Source organism: Zootoca vivipara, chromosome Z (genome assembly GCF_963506605.1).
Source record: "Zootoca vivipara chromosome Z, rZooViv1.1, whole genome shotgun sequence".
In the NCBI taxonomy this organism is placed as follows: domain Eukaryota; kingdom Metazoa; phylum Chordata; class Lepidosauria; order Squamata; family Lacertidae; genus Zootoca; species Zootoca vivipara.
In genome coordinates this window covers 23,151,460-23,171,462 of record NC_083294.1, presented here as the reverse complement: position 1 = coordinate 23,171,462, position 20,003 = coordinate 23,151,460, and the positions used below count along the sequence as shown (strand labels likewise).

Below are 20,003 nucleotides of genomic sequence, written 5' to 3'. Positions count from 1 at the left end.
TAGCTCTCAGTTTTAGTTTCTCATTTTTTCCTCAATCTAAAGTTCAGTTATTCACATTTCTACATCAGTTTCTTAAATTTTAAAAATTGTCAGCATTTTGGTGCATATTTCTCCTAATACATGTTTTTGTATGCAAATTTTCCTAATACACACATTTTTGCAAGCAATTTCCACAAACACAATGCATTTTGGTGTTGTGTTTTCACTAATATATGCATTTATATGCACAATTTCCCCTAGTATATGCATTCTGTACACATTATTTGGTTGGAGATTTCAGAAAAATTCAAAGGACGGCTGTGGTTTGGTTCACATGTTGTTTTAGGATGTGTGAATGAAGTAGTATATTTGCTTAAATCCACACTAACTCCATTGTTATGTAAAATATAGACGTGTGCTTGGATGGCAAACATGTTGAAGACCATTTGTGTGTGGGGTGGGGTGGGGTTGCTATTTCCCTGGGACAATTGCAATGGCATACTACTATATCCGGATGGAGGGATGCGCACGGAGGGATGAGAAAACAGAATATTTTGAAAAACATCTGATGCATGAAAACAGCAAGTAAGTTCCAGAACTCAACTTTAACTCATTGTGGTAATAATTTACAATAATAAAACAATATGCAACCTTAATAAAAGACATACAGTTGAGTTGAAATCATGGGAAGTTGTATTGCTTGAAAGCGAAAAGCTCATTATATATTTGAACCCTTAGCCTTGCCTGTAGTCTCAGCCTGGCTCTTGACTTCCAACTAAGTCACTGAGCACTTGCTGATCCCAGTGAGCAGTAAACGGCCAGAAAAAAAAGGAATGTAAAATGGCACAAAGCTGAGCTACTAACGAAGGTGAGGTTGGAAAAGTAGCAAATGCTTTTGAGAGGTTCTCCAGTGTTCTGTAACAAAAATATATAAATCCTAAAGAGATTGCAGGAGAAGAAAGAAAGGAACCTGTATGAAGCAACCTTAGGATGTATTATATAGATTTTTTTGTGTTATTCAAAGGATTGGGCCATTTGAATTAAGAATGCTGCTAAAACAATATGAATTCTGCACTCATCAGTAGAGACAAAATGGCGGGACAAGGGGGGCGGGGAGACCTCCTAACTATGAATAATCTGTGATAGCAAACAGTTTCTATTAATAGTTATGTTCTGCAGCAGGTTACTGAATAGCTGTACTTATAGGCGAGTGGTAACCTGTTCCTCCTGTCCATCTTTCCATTGGTTCCTAAACAAATCACAGGCGTCTCCCCACGAGTCAAAAACGTCCTCAGAGGAGTCTATGAGTTTGGAATTGGAGGTGCAGATGCTGGAAGCACAGTGAAGGGAACTGGAACAAACCACAGGGCACTGGGTCTGTCCTGTATGTCTGACGTTCCTACTGTAGTCCACCTCATTGAGGTTAATTTCACTCTTGGAGCAGTTCTCATCTCGCTCTTTAGCCATCTGAGAATACTTAATGTCTTGCCACATGAGATGTGGCTGGATAACCCCATCGGAGATGGTATACATGGGCTCTGAGTTTGGCTCTGGGAGGTGGCCATTCATCTTGGAAAAAAGGAGGCCCAGGCGCTTGAAGGACTCTTTCTTGGAGCTAGAGAGCCTTTGGACCCTGTTTCCGTTGCGGATGAAGGAGCGCTTGTTGATCCCATTGCTTTTGGGCTTCTCGTTGACCATTTCGAACCCAGACATAGTCTTAATCAGAGCTGACACGTTGAAATCTTTCTTCTTGTTGGCTGTGCCAAAAGGAACGCTCTTTGCTTTGGATGTTTCTCCAGCAGTGTCCTCATTAGGGTCATCCTTCTGGGAGACTTCTGTGCTGCTGGTGGAATAACTTCTCCGCTGGGGTTTTCGGTTACCTAAGAGGTCAAGGACTTCATACCGGAAACTAGAGATATCCTGCTTTAATTCCTAGGGTGAGAGACAGGGAGGGGAAAAAATGAGTTAAACTCTAAAGATTTATCTGTCACGGGGGTGGGGGAAGAGAGAGAGAGTTTGAACTCTCCTGAGAGAAGCTATGCAAAGTTCAAAGTTATGCAAATGAATTTTTCCACATCACTGTGTACAAGAATTGCAAACAAATCTTTTTCATTATTTAGAATCAGGAACAGAAGTTCAACAGTTTTTGTTGAGGAAAAGAAAATCTGCAATATGATTTAGCCCCTTCATCTAAACATTAACCATGCACTTCCTTTGTCGTTCATGCACAAATCTTGCTGGGGAGGGTAGCGTACCTGGGACCAGCAAAGATGTCTCACAAATTCAGAAACAGATTGGATAAAAATCTCAACTGAAAAAGGCTTGTGGAAAAAGGTGGCACCAAAAAGACAGTAAGAGACAGCACCTGTCTGATGTGTAATGGGAGAGAGTTCCAAAGGGTAGGTACCACCACACTAAATGCCCAAATTCTACATTGCATAAAACAAACCTTTTTGTGAGATGGTTCTTGCAACCTTAGTATCCCCAAACCATTTGATTTTTCACAGGTTGTGAGCTGATGCGGGCAGATTAACATTTAGAAGAACACACACACACACACACACACACACACACACACCACATGACCGGCACTTAACATTTTCACAGGGCCTTCCTTGCCTCCTCCCCATAGCCACCACTTGGCTCCAGTAGGTGGTAAAGCATACACAAGCCTATGGCAATATTGGAGCCAGCCCTGAAAGGTACTAGGAAGAATGGCTGTGGAGTGGTGGCAGAGAACATGCATTGCATCCCAAAGATGCCTGGTAAGACTGAAACACTGGAGAACTGCTGGCAGTATGATCTGACTGGGTGGGAGGCAGCTTCCTATGTTACTAAGAGTGCTGCCTGTTCCCATCAGGTTCCCTATCCCTCCTATACCCAGGGATTTATCTCCCCAGGCAAATACTTTTCTCTTTACATGGGTTTTTGGTTCTTATTTAGAAGGGTGGCATTGAGGCCTCTTTTAAAGGGATGGGGTTGGTAAATCCTAATCTCCCCCCTCCCCCATTCATCTGTTTTTTAAAAAATCTTTTCATTGGATTTTCTTAGGTGAGGAGTCACTTTGGGTCCTGCTGTGAGAAACCCACCTAACAAATATAATAAAAAATTGAAAACATTTAAGTGACAATACCCAATAATCTAGGAGCGAGTCTAATTTAACTCAGTGGGACTTAACACCTGAGTTGATATGCATAGGAACATGCTGCAAATATTTACAATGTCAAACAATTTTCATGTTGCGTCTGCCATAATACACTAATTGGGGAATGACAGTATCATATCATTACCTTAAAGTTTTCTTCGGTTAGTCCTTCATTGGTTTTTGAATTTCTTATCATTGCTGCAATATATCTCTTCACCAAGTTCCTGATCACTTCCTGTAATGAAAAAGCACAAGAAATATAATTCCCTTGGAAGGCAATTTCCAAAAACAAGACTTCAATCCCTCGTCTGTTTTTCCTGTAATTCAGATGTGAAGTCCAAATCCATCTTGAATGCTCATAGGTGTTTTTTTAAAATTAAAAAAAATCTGTTTTCTAACCTGTTTAAAGAGCACTCACCAATGACACCTTCCAGAGTGAATGGCATTCATAGCATCTCTGAAGAGACACACAGGAATCAGCCTGGAAGTTTTATCATGTGAAGCAAATGTTCCACCACTAATCCACAGTCTTTAAGTATGTGAGGAATGTTCACTGCTAACTCATCCTATGACAATCCACACAGAGAAGACATCACTCTAAAGTTATTCCATGCTACTGTATTTAACTTTTTGTTTTTCTAGTTTGTCTCCCTCTGCTCATTGAAGCCATCTGTGCTCCCGAGAAGCTACTCTGGAGGGTTGCAGGATTCTCCTCCTTGTGGAGGGGATAATTTCCCACAATTATAATTGCACAGTTGGCTGCAGAGGGAAGGCAGGAAAGACTTCCCTGTTGGGAATGTACACTAACTGATCTTAGGATCCATGCTAGGCGGTTAACTAGCAATAATCGATGGAATGGCTGGGTAGCCATAAATTGTATTGGTTGCTTTATTGGAAAGAAAAGCACACTCAGTCAAAAGAAGTGTAACAGATGATATGAGTGGGCAAAAGCTCAGCCCTGTTTACCTCTGTTAGTGTTCAGTGAGCTGCAAAGAAAATAGACTGCCCAGCTGAGCTGTGCCCATGTACTACAAAATGGTCTCATTTCTTAACTCCTCTTAGTACCCTCCTATGAGAGGTCAAATACTCAGGCAAGGCAACACCCCACACCCTTCCAAGCCCTCCATCCCTAAAGGGTCCTAATGCAGACTTCCAATGTTTGGGGATGTCAAGGCTGGCTGCAGCTAGCAGGAGAGCTAGCAGCTCCTTGTGAACAAGGGTGGGATTTATATCACATTTGATGGCCTAGAGAGCTAATACTGAGTCTTTGGTTAGAGATATGTTTGTTTCTCTAGAATGGTCTGTGAATATAAACTGCTGATAATTTTTCACATTCCCACCACATATGAATGAAAGTGCCATTGTGACCACAGGCTTGCCAACATCTTTCAGAATATGTAGCAGCCAAACAGGGGTCCGATGCTAGCCTAGCAAAACCCTGAAGGAGGCTTCCTGTATTTTGGTGGAAATTGTCTTAATAAGGGGGCAGGACCAAGTGGATTTATCTACTTGTATCCCTATATTTCCCTCCCACACCCTTCTCAAGCCTTCTGAGGATTCTACAGAGATATCAATAAGCAGTTTGTATAACTGAGACTCTCAGCCTTTCAGCTGCCCTGGGGGGGTTGCAAGTATGTGTATTCAAACAGGGTTTGGGAATGAACGCCTTACCTCTTGGACAGTACAGAGCTCATGAAAGGTCTAATGTGGGTCACCTGGACCCAAGTAGGGTTTACGTTAACCTAATTTACAGTATTGTGTAGGGCTGCCTCTGATATGTAGTAGTCCCTTTCAGTTAGGTCATTTACATGATACAACCCCTTGAACTTCCGGCCTTCATACTGTTTGTTGTAAGACACTTTGGGAACCCCTTCTACCTGTTGAAGAGCAGGCTAAAAATACTTTAAATAAATAATAAAACAAGGAATAGATTATTTTCTCCATAAGAGTTCACTTATGGAGCAGCTACACAAGTCTTTAAGTGTGGCCCTTGGAAAGATCTATGGAAAAATGAAAGTGCTCCCAGCGTTATCCTGGAAATCTTTATCTACCCAAACAAGAAGTGTTCTCCATTTCAGTGTTCTTCTACACTTAATAGGTATACCGGAAGGGGACACCATACAGAGCCAGAGACCACCTTGGTTGTGAGTCCTGGAAGATCTGCCCCCTGCTTTGAAGGCCCTTTTCCACCAGGCCTGGAAGGGCAGGCCCAGACTGACTCCAGCTACAAAACTGAGACTGTTGAATGGACTCTTGGGCTGGGGAAATGCTTATGGGTTTTTGTTGAGGATGTGTGTTGTTGCTGTTATTGATATTAATTTTTATATCTTTATTTTGTATCATATGATTTGCATGGAAATTTGCTGTGTGTATTTTGTAATGTTTTATTTATTGTTTATGACTACTTTTGCTGTGTTGTAGTTATGTATTTTTTCATGTTGCAAGCCACCTTAAACATGCTAAATTAACTGCAATGATTCTTGCAAGTAAAACCTGAACTAGGGCTGTGAAGTTAATGGGATGGACATTAATTGAAATGCCTAATTGATTTGTGAGTCTAGTGATAAATAAACTGGATGCACTGCATAAAAAATTATTATACAGGCTTTAAAAAACCTTGATTATTAGAGCAATTTAAGTAATTTAATATAAATGATTAATGAATAGGCTTACAGTTTTTTTGTGAAACTGATTTCTCCCTTCAGTTATCTTATTGGTGTACTTTGTCAAATGAACTTACTATGCAAACTAAGTGCTTTAATTTACATTAGGATATAGCACAGTTTATTGCATTTGTTAAATCACACTCATTGGGGCTGCAACAATCATATGTACAGTCACTAGGAAGCAAATGCTATCAAAATGTGTTGGGCTTGCTTCTGAATAAAATTGCATAGGAGTGGAATTGTGAAAGGAGCGGAACATGTTCTGAGCATAAGATAAGTATATTTTTGCTGGATGAGACTAACCTCCAAATAGTCCATCATTGCAAGCAGGATATTAAGGTAATGACCCGTACTTGAAAAATTCAGTAGTAGAGACATCCTGACCCTGAATACGGGAGTGCCATTTAGCTATCGACATTGATGTCACCTGATATCCATGAATTTATGTAACCCTTTAAAAAGTCACCTTGGCACTACCAATAGAGATGGGTGAATACAGTATGTCAGTTACCCTCAGGTTTCTCACTTTCCCAGTCTTAAATTCACTTTGCCACACATTAATGCACGAGTTCACCATAAGAAAGTCCTCAGAAAAATTTACCAGCATTTTAGTGTGTTTCTTTTAATATATTAGATCGTGTCCTCCCTCAAAGAGGGAGTGTTGAGACCTGGAGACCGGCCTCCTGTATTGTGGGTGGGTAAGACTGATCAGCCACAACACCCGACTGGTAGGTCCCTCAATGTTGGGTTCAATCTGGCCAATGGGGTGCAGTCCAAACGGATCGAGGGACCTATATATACCCATGCACGTGACCCAGAGCTTCCTCTTTTGGCGTGTACATTCAGAACACCCGCCCACCTCTCCCTACTTTTAGGGCTTTTTTTGCGCTTGACCTTGCTATGCCGTCGTGTGTCGTATGTCGTTGGGACAGGGGCATGGCAGGAATTTCCCCCACTTGGCTGATTGGCTGTTGCCATTTGGGTTTCGCCTGCCGCGTAGCAAATCATCACAACTTGTAAGGTTGCGGATAGGCTCTGGTTCAGGTGATAGGGATGGGAGAACGCTCTCGCCATCCCTATGTAAAGGGTATTCCATTAAAGGACCCAGGGACTCAAATGGTTTGGTCAACCCCTGAGAGGGGGTTGTGCCCATGCCTGGGGACACCTAGGTGGTGGACACCTGGGTGGTGGACATAGTCTGTTCCTGACTTTCCGCCTTCCCACCCTTGGCTAACCTATGCTGGTGCCCTGGGTCAGCACTCCCTGCAAGAGTGCAGAGAGGCTTGTCGAACCAGAGGCTATGCAACCACTCACTTTCTGTAATCAATAAAGTTGTGGCCTAAATTCTGCCAAAAACCAAACTAAAATTTGAGTCGTGTGAATTTATTCAGGGGGAAGGTCTCCGGATCTGAACCAGCAAATTAAAAGCAATTTTCTTAACATAATGCATTTTATATGCTTTTCCCCACCAATACATGTATTTTCATGTACTTTCGTTTGATACACATGCTTTGGGAGTGCAGAGAAGTGCAGATTCCAAAGGACAACTGTGTTTTTTGGTTCATGCATTGTTTTTGGAAGTGTATATTGGGTTTTATTGTCATCCATCTTTCTCAAGAGACAATGGAGTGTGCCACTGGGGGTGAAGTGCAACTGTTGCATTAGCAGCACTGGAGTGACCTTCTCAAGGTGCAAGCCTGGGCAGTGTGTATGGAGGTCCTAGGCTGCCCAGATGACAAGCCCCCCCCCCTATTTCTCTGCACTGAAACCAGATTTATGATTATAAGAATGGCATGCGGTCCTCAGAAACTCCACTAATTTGGGAGAAGAATAAAATCTCCATATTTTCAGACTCCACAAAAAACTTGCAGATAAAAGATGTTGTTTCCTCCAAGCAAGACGCATGGCAGTAGAAGCTAATCTGCAGTTCTACATCAGATTCCCTGCTATTTTCCGTGTTAGAAGGGGCAAGCAAACACACAAATTTGCAGTACCAAAGAATGCAGAAGCCTATATCCAAGCACTAACAGCAAAAAGTCTGCCAAGTGGAGCTACCAACAGAGCACAAGAAGATTTTTATTTTATTTTATTTATCCAGGTTTTATGATGTACAATTTTAAATTCTCTCTTTTTCTCTCTCTTAACAGCTGTGGCTTTATAGCATTCATTGATTTTTTTCTTTCCCCCTTCTTTAGCAAAATAATAAAAATAATAAAAATAAACAAGTCACTAAGGCTAATAACAAAGTGAAATCCTCCCCCCCCCTTGGTTACCATATTAGAATGATGTCAACAGCATTTTTTCTTCTTTGTCTTCTTTTTGATAAGAATGAATCATAATTTTCATTATTAAAAGGAGAGAGCTGCTACAAGATGGATTCAAGCAGGAAGTCTTTTTTTTTGTCCCTCCCCCCTCTTTATTTCTTCCCCTGTTCCCTTTTCATTTTAGGTATTTTTTCCCTACAAAGTTTAGTCTTGTTTCTTTCCCCTTTTTGTTGCTTCATATAAGCACGTGCGTGTGAGTGTGAGTGCATGTTTTTTGTAATTATTTCTCCTTTCCCCCCTTACTTTCTGTATTTCCTCCCTTTCATTAATCTCATACCTTCCCGTTTATCAACATTGATTTTGATTTTACATCTATTTCTTCCCTTTCAATAACCAACTTGTATCTTTGTGATTTATATACTGTACATATTATTATTTTATAATTATTGTTTTAAGGCATAGTGTTTGTTTGGGAAACAGATTCTACATATAGTTAATATCTATTGAATTCTACTTTAAACATATATGTTAGATTTTTATCCTTGAAATATATTCAATCCTATATATTTCTAAATACATTTCTATTTCTAAATATATATTTCTAAATATATTTAGAAATATTATTAGATCCTATATATTTCTAAATATGGATTAATTAGTTACTAGAATTGATTAATGGGCTGAATTAGGTGCAAATATGAAGGTTGTTAGTCTTAATGTGAAAGGTCTGCAAGAAACTAAGAAGCAGAATGTAGTCCTGGCATATTTCCAAAGAAAAGTGGAGTGATATGTTTGGCACCAGCTTGGCTGCAGGACTTGCTAGAAGGAGGCACACAAGGTGCCCTCCAACCATCTTAGGGACTGCACTCCAGGTTTGTGTAGCGTTTACTCCTTAGTTGTTTCCTTTCCTGAAGATATCCCACAAGAGAGCAGATGTTTAAGATCAGTGTTCCTTCTCCTAAATGAGCCACCTTCCCAGGTTGACTAGCTGTAAAGACTTTCTTCCCTATCCTTATCTCTTATCACATCTTACGGCAGTAGGTGTTGAACCTACAGCCTGTGCTCCAAATTAGGCCTTGCAGAGATCCTAACTTGGTCCATAAACCCATTTCCTGCAAACAACACCCATATGCATCGCATATGATGTGATGTGAGTTCACGGATCAAGTAAAGACATGACTAGAAAGGAACAATTGGGAGCCTTAAAGTGCCCTTCCTTGGCAGGCAAGGCTTCCTGTCAGAACTGATCAGCTGTTCGGTGGTCAGCTGCATAAAGGCATTCTTAACTGGGAACTATGTACTGTAGTATGCCTAGGGTTGCCAGACTCAATAGAGGCAGGACTTCTGTGCCTTTAATTGCCCTTCTCTCTTTTGAGTCTGGAAACCTTAAAGAGAAACCAGCAGACCCTTTGCTTGGAAATTAAACAAAGGGTCTGCTGGTTTCTCTTTAAGGTTTCCAGACTCAAAAGAGAGCAGGGCAATTAAAGGCACAGAAGTCTATTGAGTCTGGCAACCCTAAGTATGCCTGATTCCAGCCCAAAGTGGGGCTTGCTTTAAGTGCTGATCAGCTGACAGTTGCTGACAGCAAGCCCTGCAGGGGTTGGTAGTAGTACAGTGTCCCAGTCCATGCTCCAAATGGGGCTTGTTGTAAATGTCTATGAGCCATTGCCTGCTGATGTTGGTGAAGCCAGATGACTGCCTGTCAAAATGGCCTGCAGAGAGCTGCAAAAAAGAACAAATTTGAAAGCTTTTGAGGTGCTTTTTGCCATATGTGGGTTGAAGTTTTGTTACAATAACCACTATCCCAGATGCTTTATGGAGAGGTTATTTGCAGGTTTCACATTTGTAAAACTAATTGGTGCACAGCATGTTTTCATATTGTGGGATTATAAATAATGCAAAAAATGTTAGTCAAAACTCTTTATTGTAGAAAGATAGCACGTCTTATTTCAGTAAATCCTAATTTGTTGCTAAGTTTTTTTTGCATGTATTGTATCTGTTAAAATTCAATAAGAGTATCTTTAATGAGTGGCCTATAGGGAGTGGGGGATCTCAGGATCCAGCTGCCACTTCTCCCCACATATTTTTCAGCATTCAGGATTTCAAGTGTAGGGAGTTAAATACTGTGGCTAGGACCTTCAGGTTGTCCCTGAAGCAGTGATGGCGAACCTATGACACGTGTGTCAGATGTGACACGCAGAGCCCTCACTGCTGGCACGCGCCCCATTGGCCCATTCATGCTGTTGTTGTCCACCCCCCATTTGTTCTCCCGCTCCTCCTACAGCTTGTCTCTGCTACAGCTTGTCTCCGCTGTTAAAACCCGGATTCTTTTTGTAATTGTTGTTGCTGGTAGCCAGAGATTGGTTTTTTAACCCTTTCTGTGCTGCTTTTTTCTGGCGCTTTCGCAGACTATGATTGGGTATAACAGCGTTCATTTTTTAACCCGTTCTGTGCTGGATTTTTTGGCGCTTTGGCAGACTATGTCGGTGCTGCATGTTAGTTCCAGCGAAGGTATTATTCATCATTTATTTCTGTTCTCTTCCCCCCCTCCCCCCAAAAAGCAAAGCAACTTTTGCACCTCCCCAAAAAACCTCCAAAACTTTGGTCAGCAGCTCCCCCCAAAAAGCTCAACAACTCTGGGTACTTTGTGATAAATAAGGGGTTTGGGGTTTGGTTTGGTTAAATAATTAGTTTTTGGTTTATTAAATACAGTAATATATTATAAGTATACATTTTGATATTTAAACTGTAAATATTGTGAAATTATGTTTTTTTTTCATTCAAAGTGACACACCAACCGAGTTATGCTCGGTTTTTTGGTGAATTTTGACACACCAAGCTCAAAAGGTTGCCCACCACGGGAAGTCTCCAGTTTGCCTGGCCACCTCCAACTGGGTGGGAGGGCCTTTGATAAAAAGCAAGACAGTGCATGCCACTTGCAAGCCTCAGCCCTGTCAATTACAACATAGATACTCTGGGTTGTGTGTGTCTTCCCTCCTGCACTTGTCCACCAATTAAGCTCTGTTTCCAGGGCCCATCGCCAGTGACCATTCCTAGGTCTGAGTTTTGGGTCCTGAAATCTTAGGGTGTGGGATACACCTGACCTGGCAACCCTATTTAGGACCCAGAAGCAAGGGGCAAAGTATTTCCCACACAACCTGTCACTCTCTACTTCTCCCTAATCAAGCATTGCTTTTTGAATGCAAAATAATGTGGGAAGTTGCCTTATATTGAGTCAGGCCATTGGTCACTAAGCTCTGGCAGTGGCTCTCCAGGGTTTCATATGGGGATCCTTTCCCAGTCTGGAATGCTGCAGATTGAATCTGGGGCCTTTGGGATGCAAAACAGATGCTCTAGCCACTGAGCTATAGCCTTTCCCCCATGAGTAACGGTAAAAACAGGCCAGGCCAGGATGGACATTTTGTTCCTCCTAGGTTGCCCCAGAAGCAAAAGCTAGACTCCAACCTGCTGCAGCTACAGAGAAGGAGCCACATCTAAAAGTGTATCTGAGCTTCTGATATCTCAGTGGTTATTTTCAAAAATCTAGCATAATGTGTTTGAGCTGATGGCATGGTAAATCCTTTAATCTTAGTAAATCTTTTAACTGGAAGAATTAACAATGCCAAACAGGCTACACATGCAATTTAGGGTTGCAAAAAACTATGATGGAAAATGCTCAAATCCTCAAGGCTTGTTCTGTATGCTGAGGCTATATGGGGAACCCTTCAAGGACCGCATACCAGTGGTGATCGGGGTCAGAGGCAAGAGGACAGAGGGACTTAGGGAGAGTCCCAAGAACCAGGTAGAGAGCCCTGAAGTGCCACATCCAGCCCATGGGCCTGAGGTTCCCCATCCCTGCCCTAATAGCATGACTGTGGTGCATTCAACAGGGTTTGTGCAGAAGGTGGGGAAACTTGTTTGGACAGCTTTGCAGCTCCCATGCAGTCTTGGAACTCTTGCTACTAATCTTGTCCTGAGTCTTCGGCCTTGCTCTCAAACCAGATAAATCATTGCTATTACTTTGTCTTGCAAGAGCACCTGGACCCTGCTCCTTTCTGGCCACTGACTTTGTGCCATTAGACTGCTATAATAAAAAATTACTTCTTAATTTACCAGTACATGCCTCTGCGGTTTGCGTGATCACAGCCAGATGGCTTTTTGCAGTGTTTTGCCAATGCACATGGGTAAAGAGATGCAATGAACCAAGTGACCTGAAACCTGCTGCAAACTGCACATACTCACTTCTACAGTCTAATTTTAGAAACACTAAGATTTTAATGCAAACTGAATCTCATCACACTTTTGCATTAACTCTCACGAACTAAGAATACTCCTTGTAGTTATAACCAGATGCCAAAAGAAAGTATAACAGAAAGGATCCAAACAATGAGGGAACTCAATTCTGTCTACCCATGGGAGCTTTGTTGTTGTTGTTTTTTGGCAGGACCCCACTACTCTATGTGACAAACCTCTACTGGAACAGAGAAATGCTTCTAAAGCAGTTGATGATATGGTGTTGCTGTGCATGTCAGATTTGTCATTTAAATAGGGGGAGGGGGAAGTTGTTAAAAATCTGCAGGCCACACCCGAAGTTTTTGCAAAGTATAAAGAAACTCTTTGGCTCTAAGCTCATTGCAGAGCAAGGAAATGCAAATAAACTGCTTCATCAATTAATGTATTTTACCTGATAGTGCTGATTCTGAATCAAGTTGTCAGCATGACGTTCCTGAAATGAAAGAGGCACATATATATTAAACAGGTGACCATCATATTTTCAACTTTTTTGCTGTAAGCAATTTGTCAAAAAGAGCCCCATTGGAGGAGAACTAGTTAGCTAGTTGCTGATGGAAGTCCAGGGTACTGTGCAGGTAAAGGTGAGCCACAACTATTGGTTCTCTTACCTCAGTCTGTTCTACAATAGCACTCCAGGGTTTCAGACAGGGGATTGAACCTAGGATCTTCTGTATGTGAGGCAGATGTCCTCCCACCCACTGTGCTACAGCACTTCTTCAAAAGTCAGGTCCTCCCACAACAGGGCTGGGTGTGTGTATATGCAGCCTCTGAATCTGACCCCCCTTTTTAAGCCTATGAAGCCAGTGGTCATCAACAACATCATATGTAGCTAGTTGACTGGCTGAACTCTAGACTGCTCACTAATGGTTCCTCCTAATTCTGGGAAAAAGTGACAGATGGAGTGCCACAACAGGGTTCCTGTCCTGGGCCCATTGTTGGTCAACATCTTTATAAACCACTTGGAAGAAGGAACTGAGGGGATGCTCATCCAATTTGTAGATTACACCAAACTGGGAGGGGTAGCTAATGCTGCAGAAGACAGAATCAGAATTCAAAATGACCTTAACAGATTGGAGAACTGGGTGCAAGCTAACAAAATGAGGGCTTATTCACTTACCCTTTGCCCTGCTCTTTCCAGGCACAGATCACATGCAAAAACCTGCTCTTTACCACTGAATCAGAGCAAGTGATTGTTGCACTTCAGCTTTAAAGAGCGGGTTTTTGTGGGGAAAGATCTGGGGCAAAAAAAGAGTGCTTGGACACAAGCTTTAAAGTGTGGACCTCTGCAAAAAGCTAGGTTTGGAAAAGCCCTGAGTGGGGATTTGAACCCTGGTCTCCCAGGTCCTAGTTTAACACCCTAACCACTAAACCTCACTGCATTTTGTATGTTATGTACACTAATATATGCATTTTTATGCACACATTACCCTAATGAGTGCATTACTGTACACATCACTGAGCTGGAGAACTGTCATTCAAAATTTGAAGAATTGCAGATTTCAAATACCAGCTATGTTTCAGTTCTAATATTGTTTATAAATTGCATCTTAGGGAGATACACCTTTAAATGGAAACTGAATAAAATTTCTTCCCCATCCCTACTTATAACATTATCCTGCCATTCAAAAGCAGATAATCAAATGATAAAGCAGAGTTTCCTGAGAGTGATTGCAGGGACTGCCTCCTTACCGTGAATGTCTTCAGGTTTTCATGTTTTTTCTGATCGTTCTCTGGGTCCTGAAACGGGCAGAGTTGGTTGTGGATCCACTTGCAAAGATACCAGAAGGACTTGGGGCTGGGGATGATGTTAAAAGGAGGTGGCAGAGTGCCACCTTCATCAAAATAACTCATCCAGAGCTTGGTGCGTGCAAACTTCCATTCAATATCTGCGTGGTCCTGGGTTTGGAGAGAAAGTCAAGAAAACAGTAGCAGCAAAGTTGTTATCAGCTTTTGGTGACAGCAAATTGCCTACACCCTAAGCTACTGTGCAACAACCTATCTGGCTGAATATTAAGAATAGCCCTGGAGGTTATACTTGTGTATGACATAATGAAAGCCACAACCTTCCCAACCTTGTGCCCTCCAGATGTTGTTGGACTCCAACTCCCACCATCCTTGACTATTGGCCAGGTTGGCTGGAGCTGATGGGAGTTGGAAATTTCTGAAATTCTCCTCAACCCACTATCTCCCCCTGATTGTGGAGTTCCTGATTACCTAGCCTTATTTCCTTTTCTTTAAAGTCTATTTTTATTGATAACTTGTCAAAAGATATACCAAAGTTCATACCCAAAATAAATGCTTTTAAAATTTAATCTAAAAAGGAATAGAAGCAAAGAGGAAGGGAAAGGGGAAAAGGGAAAGAAAGGAGAGCGAGAGCGAGAGCGAGAGAAAATAAAAAAAAGATAAAAAGACTTCTGGTTCTCTGTCCTGCCGCTAAAGATAGAATTGTTGGATGTTAATGAGTGAATACTATTTTCTATAAGCCAATATTTTTTCAGTCTTCAGATCCAGATATTACAAATTCATTTTCTCTTTCTTGCAAAAAAGTCCCTAAGAAGTTTCCAGTCCTTAATAAATGACAATAATGATTTTTCTCTACTTAAAAGTATTAACTTTGCCATCCAATAATTGTATAAACCATTCCTCCATAGTTTGTAGGGCTGTATCTTTCCATCTTTGTGCATATAACAGTCTTGTAGCTGTGAACATATATTGAAATAATCTCTCATAGTCCTTTTCCAGTTGTGTATCCATTAAATCTAAAAGAAAAAGTTCTGACTTCAACTGAATATTAACCTCTAACACCTGCTGTATCAATGTATGTGTTTGTATCCAATATTTTGTAGCCTTTTTATACATCCATCAAACATGGTAAAATGTTCCTTCATGTTCTTGGCATTTCCAGCAAACATTTGAAACATCTTTATACATTCTAAATAATTTCTCAGGAGTTAAGTACCAATGATAACATCATTTTATAAAAATTCTCTTTAAGATCATAACTTAATGTAAATTTTAACCCCGTAGTCCACATATGTTCCAACTGTTCCTTTTTTGCCCATTTAATCATGCACCCATTAACCTTTTTTCTTCTTTCAACTTTCAACAAAAGTTTATACATTTTTGCAAGAACATGTTTTGAAGTGAAACCAATGCATTTAGGTGTTTTGGGTTTTTGTTTTTATAAATTACCAGTTTGCTGCAGTTTTATGTTCTTTCATTTCTCCAATCTTTACTTCCCTTTATTACCGATGCACATGTTAACAATGACAAAACACTGCAAAAAAGCAATCTTGAGGTGACAGTACAGATGGCTATAAGATGATTAGTTTTTCTAATGTGTGTGGATAAACACCACATGCAAAACATCTTGAAGCATCTGTACAGACACTGTGTACATACATACATATAGTGTTGCAGTGTTGCATGTGTGCTCAACCCTTTCATTTGCATTATCCTTCCACTAGGAGTGGTAAATTCTGTGGTGCAGATGGTTCTCATAACAGCTTCCACAGCATGGGAGAATGGGAGAATACAACTCCCTCCTAAGACAGAAATAAACTTCTGAACAATGCTAAATTATGGCTGTTATTACTGTCAATTACCTGCCCTTCGCCCTAAGGCCCCAGGGCATGTTGCAACATTAAACATTGCTGTTACAGTAAGATGTACCCCATCCTCTCAAATGCATTATATGTCCTATATCAGCGGTTGGTGTTTTGAATTGCTCCCAGTCATTGTATGCAATCCTTGGATTAATTTCATGCAGGTGGAAAAAGAGGGGAAAGGAGGTGACAGAGAAAGAGTGGGAGAAGGGCTAGCCGAGGGGGGGGGAGAAGGAGCCCACACATGACTGGCTCTTGCCCTACTCACTCTCAGCCCTTGGCCCCAACTGATGGCCCCAAGGGACTGTCGTTATCAATAGGGGGGAAAGTTACCCCATCCCTTCCATAGTTCATGTGTTTATATAGCATTCAAACATGGGCAAATACATGCTGACTTCCTTCTGTAAAGGTTGCTCGGTTTCCTGATTTTAAAAGAACAACAACCATTGAACCTACTGCACATATTCTGCACTATGGGCTTGTTTCCGTGGTGACATTGTCATCATCACCCCAAGGTTTGATTCTAGTGCCCTTTCTCCAAGGTCCTGCAGACCACATTCCCATTCTGTCCCATGAACATCATCACACTTCTTCCTAGCTGTCACTCAGATATTTTCATCTTAGTTCTTTCAGTAATAAACAATGGACAGTGTTAGTCAGTCTATTACATTTAAAAAAATGCACACAAAATGCTAATTTCTCCTCTGTTTTCCTTCATAGTGAAGAAACGACAGCAGAATTCACAAGACACCCTTCAGCAAATCCCTGGCTCTTAATGCTGTATTCTCTATTTGTGGTGGAATTTCCCCCATACCCTTGCTTTTGCAACTGTAGGTGTTTTTTTCGCAAAAGAATAAAGTTCATAAGAGCCAACTTGAATTGGATTTCCAAGTGTGCAAAATGTCAAACCAGCTAACGGTACCCTGATTGTCCCTGATGCTTTCAACACCTATCTCATGATTTGTCCTTGAAGGCCAACCTAGAAAGGATGCCCGGAGACCCACAGTTCATCTCACATGATTTGTCTTAATGGTTTCTTACTTGTTCAAATGCCATTGTCAAGAGGCAGGGGGCTAGAAATCCGGAGTGGCTGTAAGGAGGGGGAATACTTAAACCTTTCCCTGCAGGTGATTTCCCCTTCTCAAAGTGCCCTCTCAAACTGTTTTTCCCCTTGCAGGGGAAAAGATATTGAGTCCAGGTATCTTTTCTGCCTGCGGGTAGATAAAGATTATTTGCAAATTTGTATTGGCAATGGCCATCCAAAGCCTCAGACAGTGTCATGAGCCCTGTGGAGATATCATGAAAGGAATAGTCAGATCCTGAGGCAGAGTGGGAGGAGATCAGGTAGTTGCAACTGGACATCCCCTGGAGGGTCTAAGCAGGTGGGCAGAAAGGCATCCCCCCCTTGTGTTACTGGACACCTCATCAGGTACCTCCTAAGTGGAGCTGCCATGGTTTCCTCCTCCTGTCTGTAAGGAGTCTCCACCTTCTGGGAAGGCACCTGAGAATAAGTTGGATACTGAGTCAGCACTGACTCCACCTCCATCTCCAAGGACCGTGCTGGTGTGAACTTCCATAGCTGCCAAGTTATCCCTTTTTTAAAGGGATTTTCCATTATGCTGAATAGGCTTCCTCACGAGAAAAGGGAAAACTTGGCAGCTATGGTGTGAACAAATCTCACAGGCCCAACCCACTTACAGGGATGCCCATTTGCTTTCCCAGTCTCAAGACAACTGCCACGCTAAGGCTTGTGCCCACCCACTTCTTCAAATAAAAGAGCCAGGAGCATTACTGGAACAAGATCTCATCTTGTGCTCAGCCATGCAATTCACCTGCTGTGCCCTCTACACTGCCTATGTACCACTCAGATATACATATTAAAGATATGGGCTGAAACAGGAAGTCAAGTTCAAGTTCTCTAGCTGTGAGGACCAGATTAGGCAGGGGTCTTTTCTGAGTACCTGAGACACTCTGGGCTTTTGGATGGATCTTAAGGTGCACAACCATTGTACCTTGAGCCTTTGCCATGAGAGCCACAGAACCACTTCAGTCACAGGTTAGCGCCAAAGGGGACTAAAGCCTATGCAAATAATTCCATGGGGGGATATTTGTATGTATAGATGTTCTTACTTCCCAAAAATTAAGCCAGGTGCCACCTGGAAGTATTATTAGCACATGCACCCCCATTCTTGCACACAGCAATGATAATAGTAATGGTTCGGTTGATAAGTACTTTACATAAATGCATCTCTTGCTTTGGAGGGAATTGTAGGTTGTTGAATGGGAATGGGTTGTTGAATGGGAAGGGGTGGTAGGGATGTAAAAGAAATCCCATTCTGTATTGATTGCATGCAGCACTGTTTCCATTCTTCCAGTTCGACTTCTGCTAAAATCTACATTATTCATATCATGGTCTGCTGCGGTGAAATTATGGAGCATACGGAATTCATTATACAAATTATGTAAATTACCCCACCCCATTCATTTTAATGCAGAGAAAATGCAATGCAAAAGGAGAAAAAACATAATCAATCCTGTATTGTTTGTGGACTGAAAGCAAAAACAACAGCAAATATTAATTTTATTCACTGAATTGATTCCCATTCCTGACAATTTCTGCTCCCATTTCTGTTTTCATGGAATTCTCCAACATTCCAAAGTGTGGCACCCTCAAAATAAGAAAGGAGGGATGTTTGATATCTGAATTTTAGTTTGTAAAAATAACAGGAAGATCAGTGCTGCCCATTTTGTAAGGATTTTGAATGTTTTGTAAATTATTGTCCACATGTTGTATTTTGTAGCCTTTCCAGTTCTCTTGGGCTTTAGTTCCCCAACTTCTTGTCTATATGCATTCTGTAGTTGAATATTAAGGTTATGAAAAGCATGAAAAGCAAAACAAGCCCCCCCCCAACCCCCAGTAGAGATGAAGGACAATATGTAGCAATTCAAATTTTAATGTGACCCCAACAAATTTGCACTTCCTGAACCAATATGAAGAGCAAAACACAGCTATTGTTTAAAATTAGCACTTCCCTGAATTTTGCCATGCAGTCTGCTAATGAAAAAATGTGGACACAAATGTAGTAAGGGGAAATGCATTGATTAGTGAAAGTAACATGCAAAAACTCATTCTATTAGGGCTTGCAAAATGTGTATACTGTGTTAATTGAATGAAAGGTGTTTCTTGATAGAAATGTAATTAAAATGCATACAAATATTTGAGTATATTTTTTTAAAAGGCAAACTGCTGTGTGAATGCCTTGAACTGAATGGAACCTAATGAAATGAAATGAAAACCAGAGAGAAGTCAAAACTGACAGATTCATCCATTTGTAGCCAAAGATCCCATGAAATGAAACAACGACAGCTAATGAGGACCTCTGGTAGAAGGCACGTGTGTAGAATAGAGCAGGATTTTTAAAAATCTCTTCTGTTAGATTGCCTGATATGAGAAGCCTGGAGTGGCTCTTTGATTTGTCCGAATTCAGTTCAAATGTGTTCTGCTTTGATTGCAAAATCCAGATAAATCAGAGCACCGTGAAGGTCGCAGGTCAAAAAAAGTGGTGCTTTGAAAGCACCAGCAGGGAATTTCATATGAGAAATAGATTAGCTGAATACATCTTCTCTATATCACTGTACCTTCTCTGTCAGATAAGACTGTCCATTCATTCTAGCATATTCCTGATAGTAGTTTGCCCATAGGACCATCGGGGCTCAGAACTTGACCGGATCTTTCATGGGCTTTGCCCTCAGTGTCTCCAGAGAAACAATTTAAATTTCCAAAAGATGGAAGGCAAAAGGCCTATTTCCATCCTTCTTCCCCCAGTCTAGTGTTTCAAGGGAGTAGTGGCCTCCAGGTATTTATAGTGCAACTCCCATCACCCCTGACCATTGGCCATGCTGGCTGGGGCTGTTGGCATGCAGTCACATATGGGGAGTGGCTAATCTATCCTCTTTTCTAGCATCTTCCATGATCTTTCTCCTTTCCATGGGAGAGAGAGATTGAGAAGCAGACACTGATAATTACATATTGAAAATGCATGAGAGTTAA

At 41.3% G+C, this 20,003-nt stretch overlaps 1 protein-coding gene across 1 annotated transcript in view; it reads right to left on the bottom strand.

Annotated features, from left to right (window-relative positions):
• Window positions 1–919: 919 nt before the first annotated feature.
• The window catches only part of TRPC5 (transient receptor potential cation channel subfamily C member 5), a 167,827-nt gene continuing 148,743 nt past the window's right edge, over window positions 920–20,003 (bottom strand). Inside the window, exons 8-11 of the mRNA XM_035112475.2 lie at window positions 14,037–14,243; window positions 12,739–12,780; window positions 3,270–3,359; window positions 920–1,911 (exon numbers count right to left, since the gene is read on the bottom strand). Coding sequence (XP_034968366.1) covers window positions 1,180–1,911; window positions 3,270–3,359; window positions 12,739–12,780; window positions 14,037–14,243 — 1,071 coding nt within the window. The 3' untranslated portion in view covers window positions 920–1,179. The remainder of the gene's footprint in view (window positions 1,912–3,269; window positions 3,360–12,738; window positions 12,781–14,036; window positions 14,244–20,003) is intronic.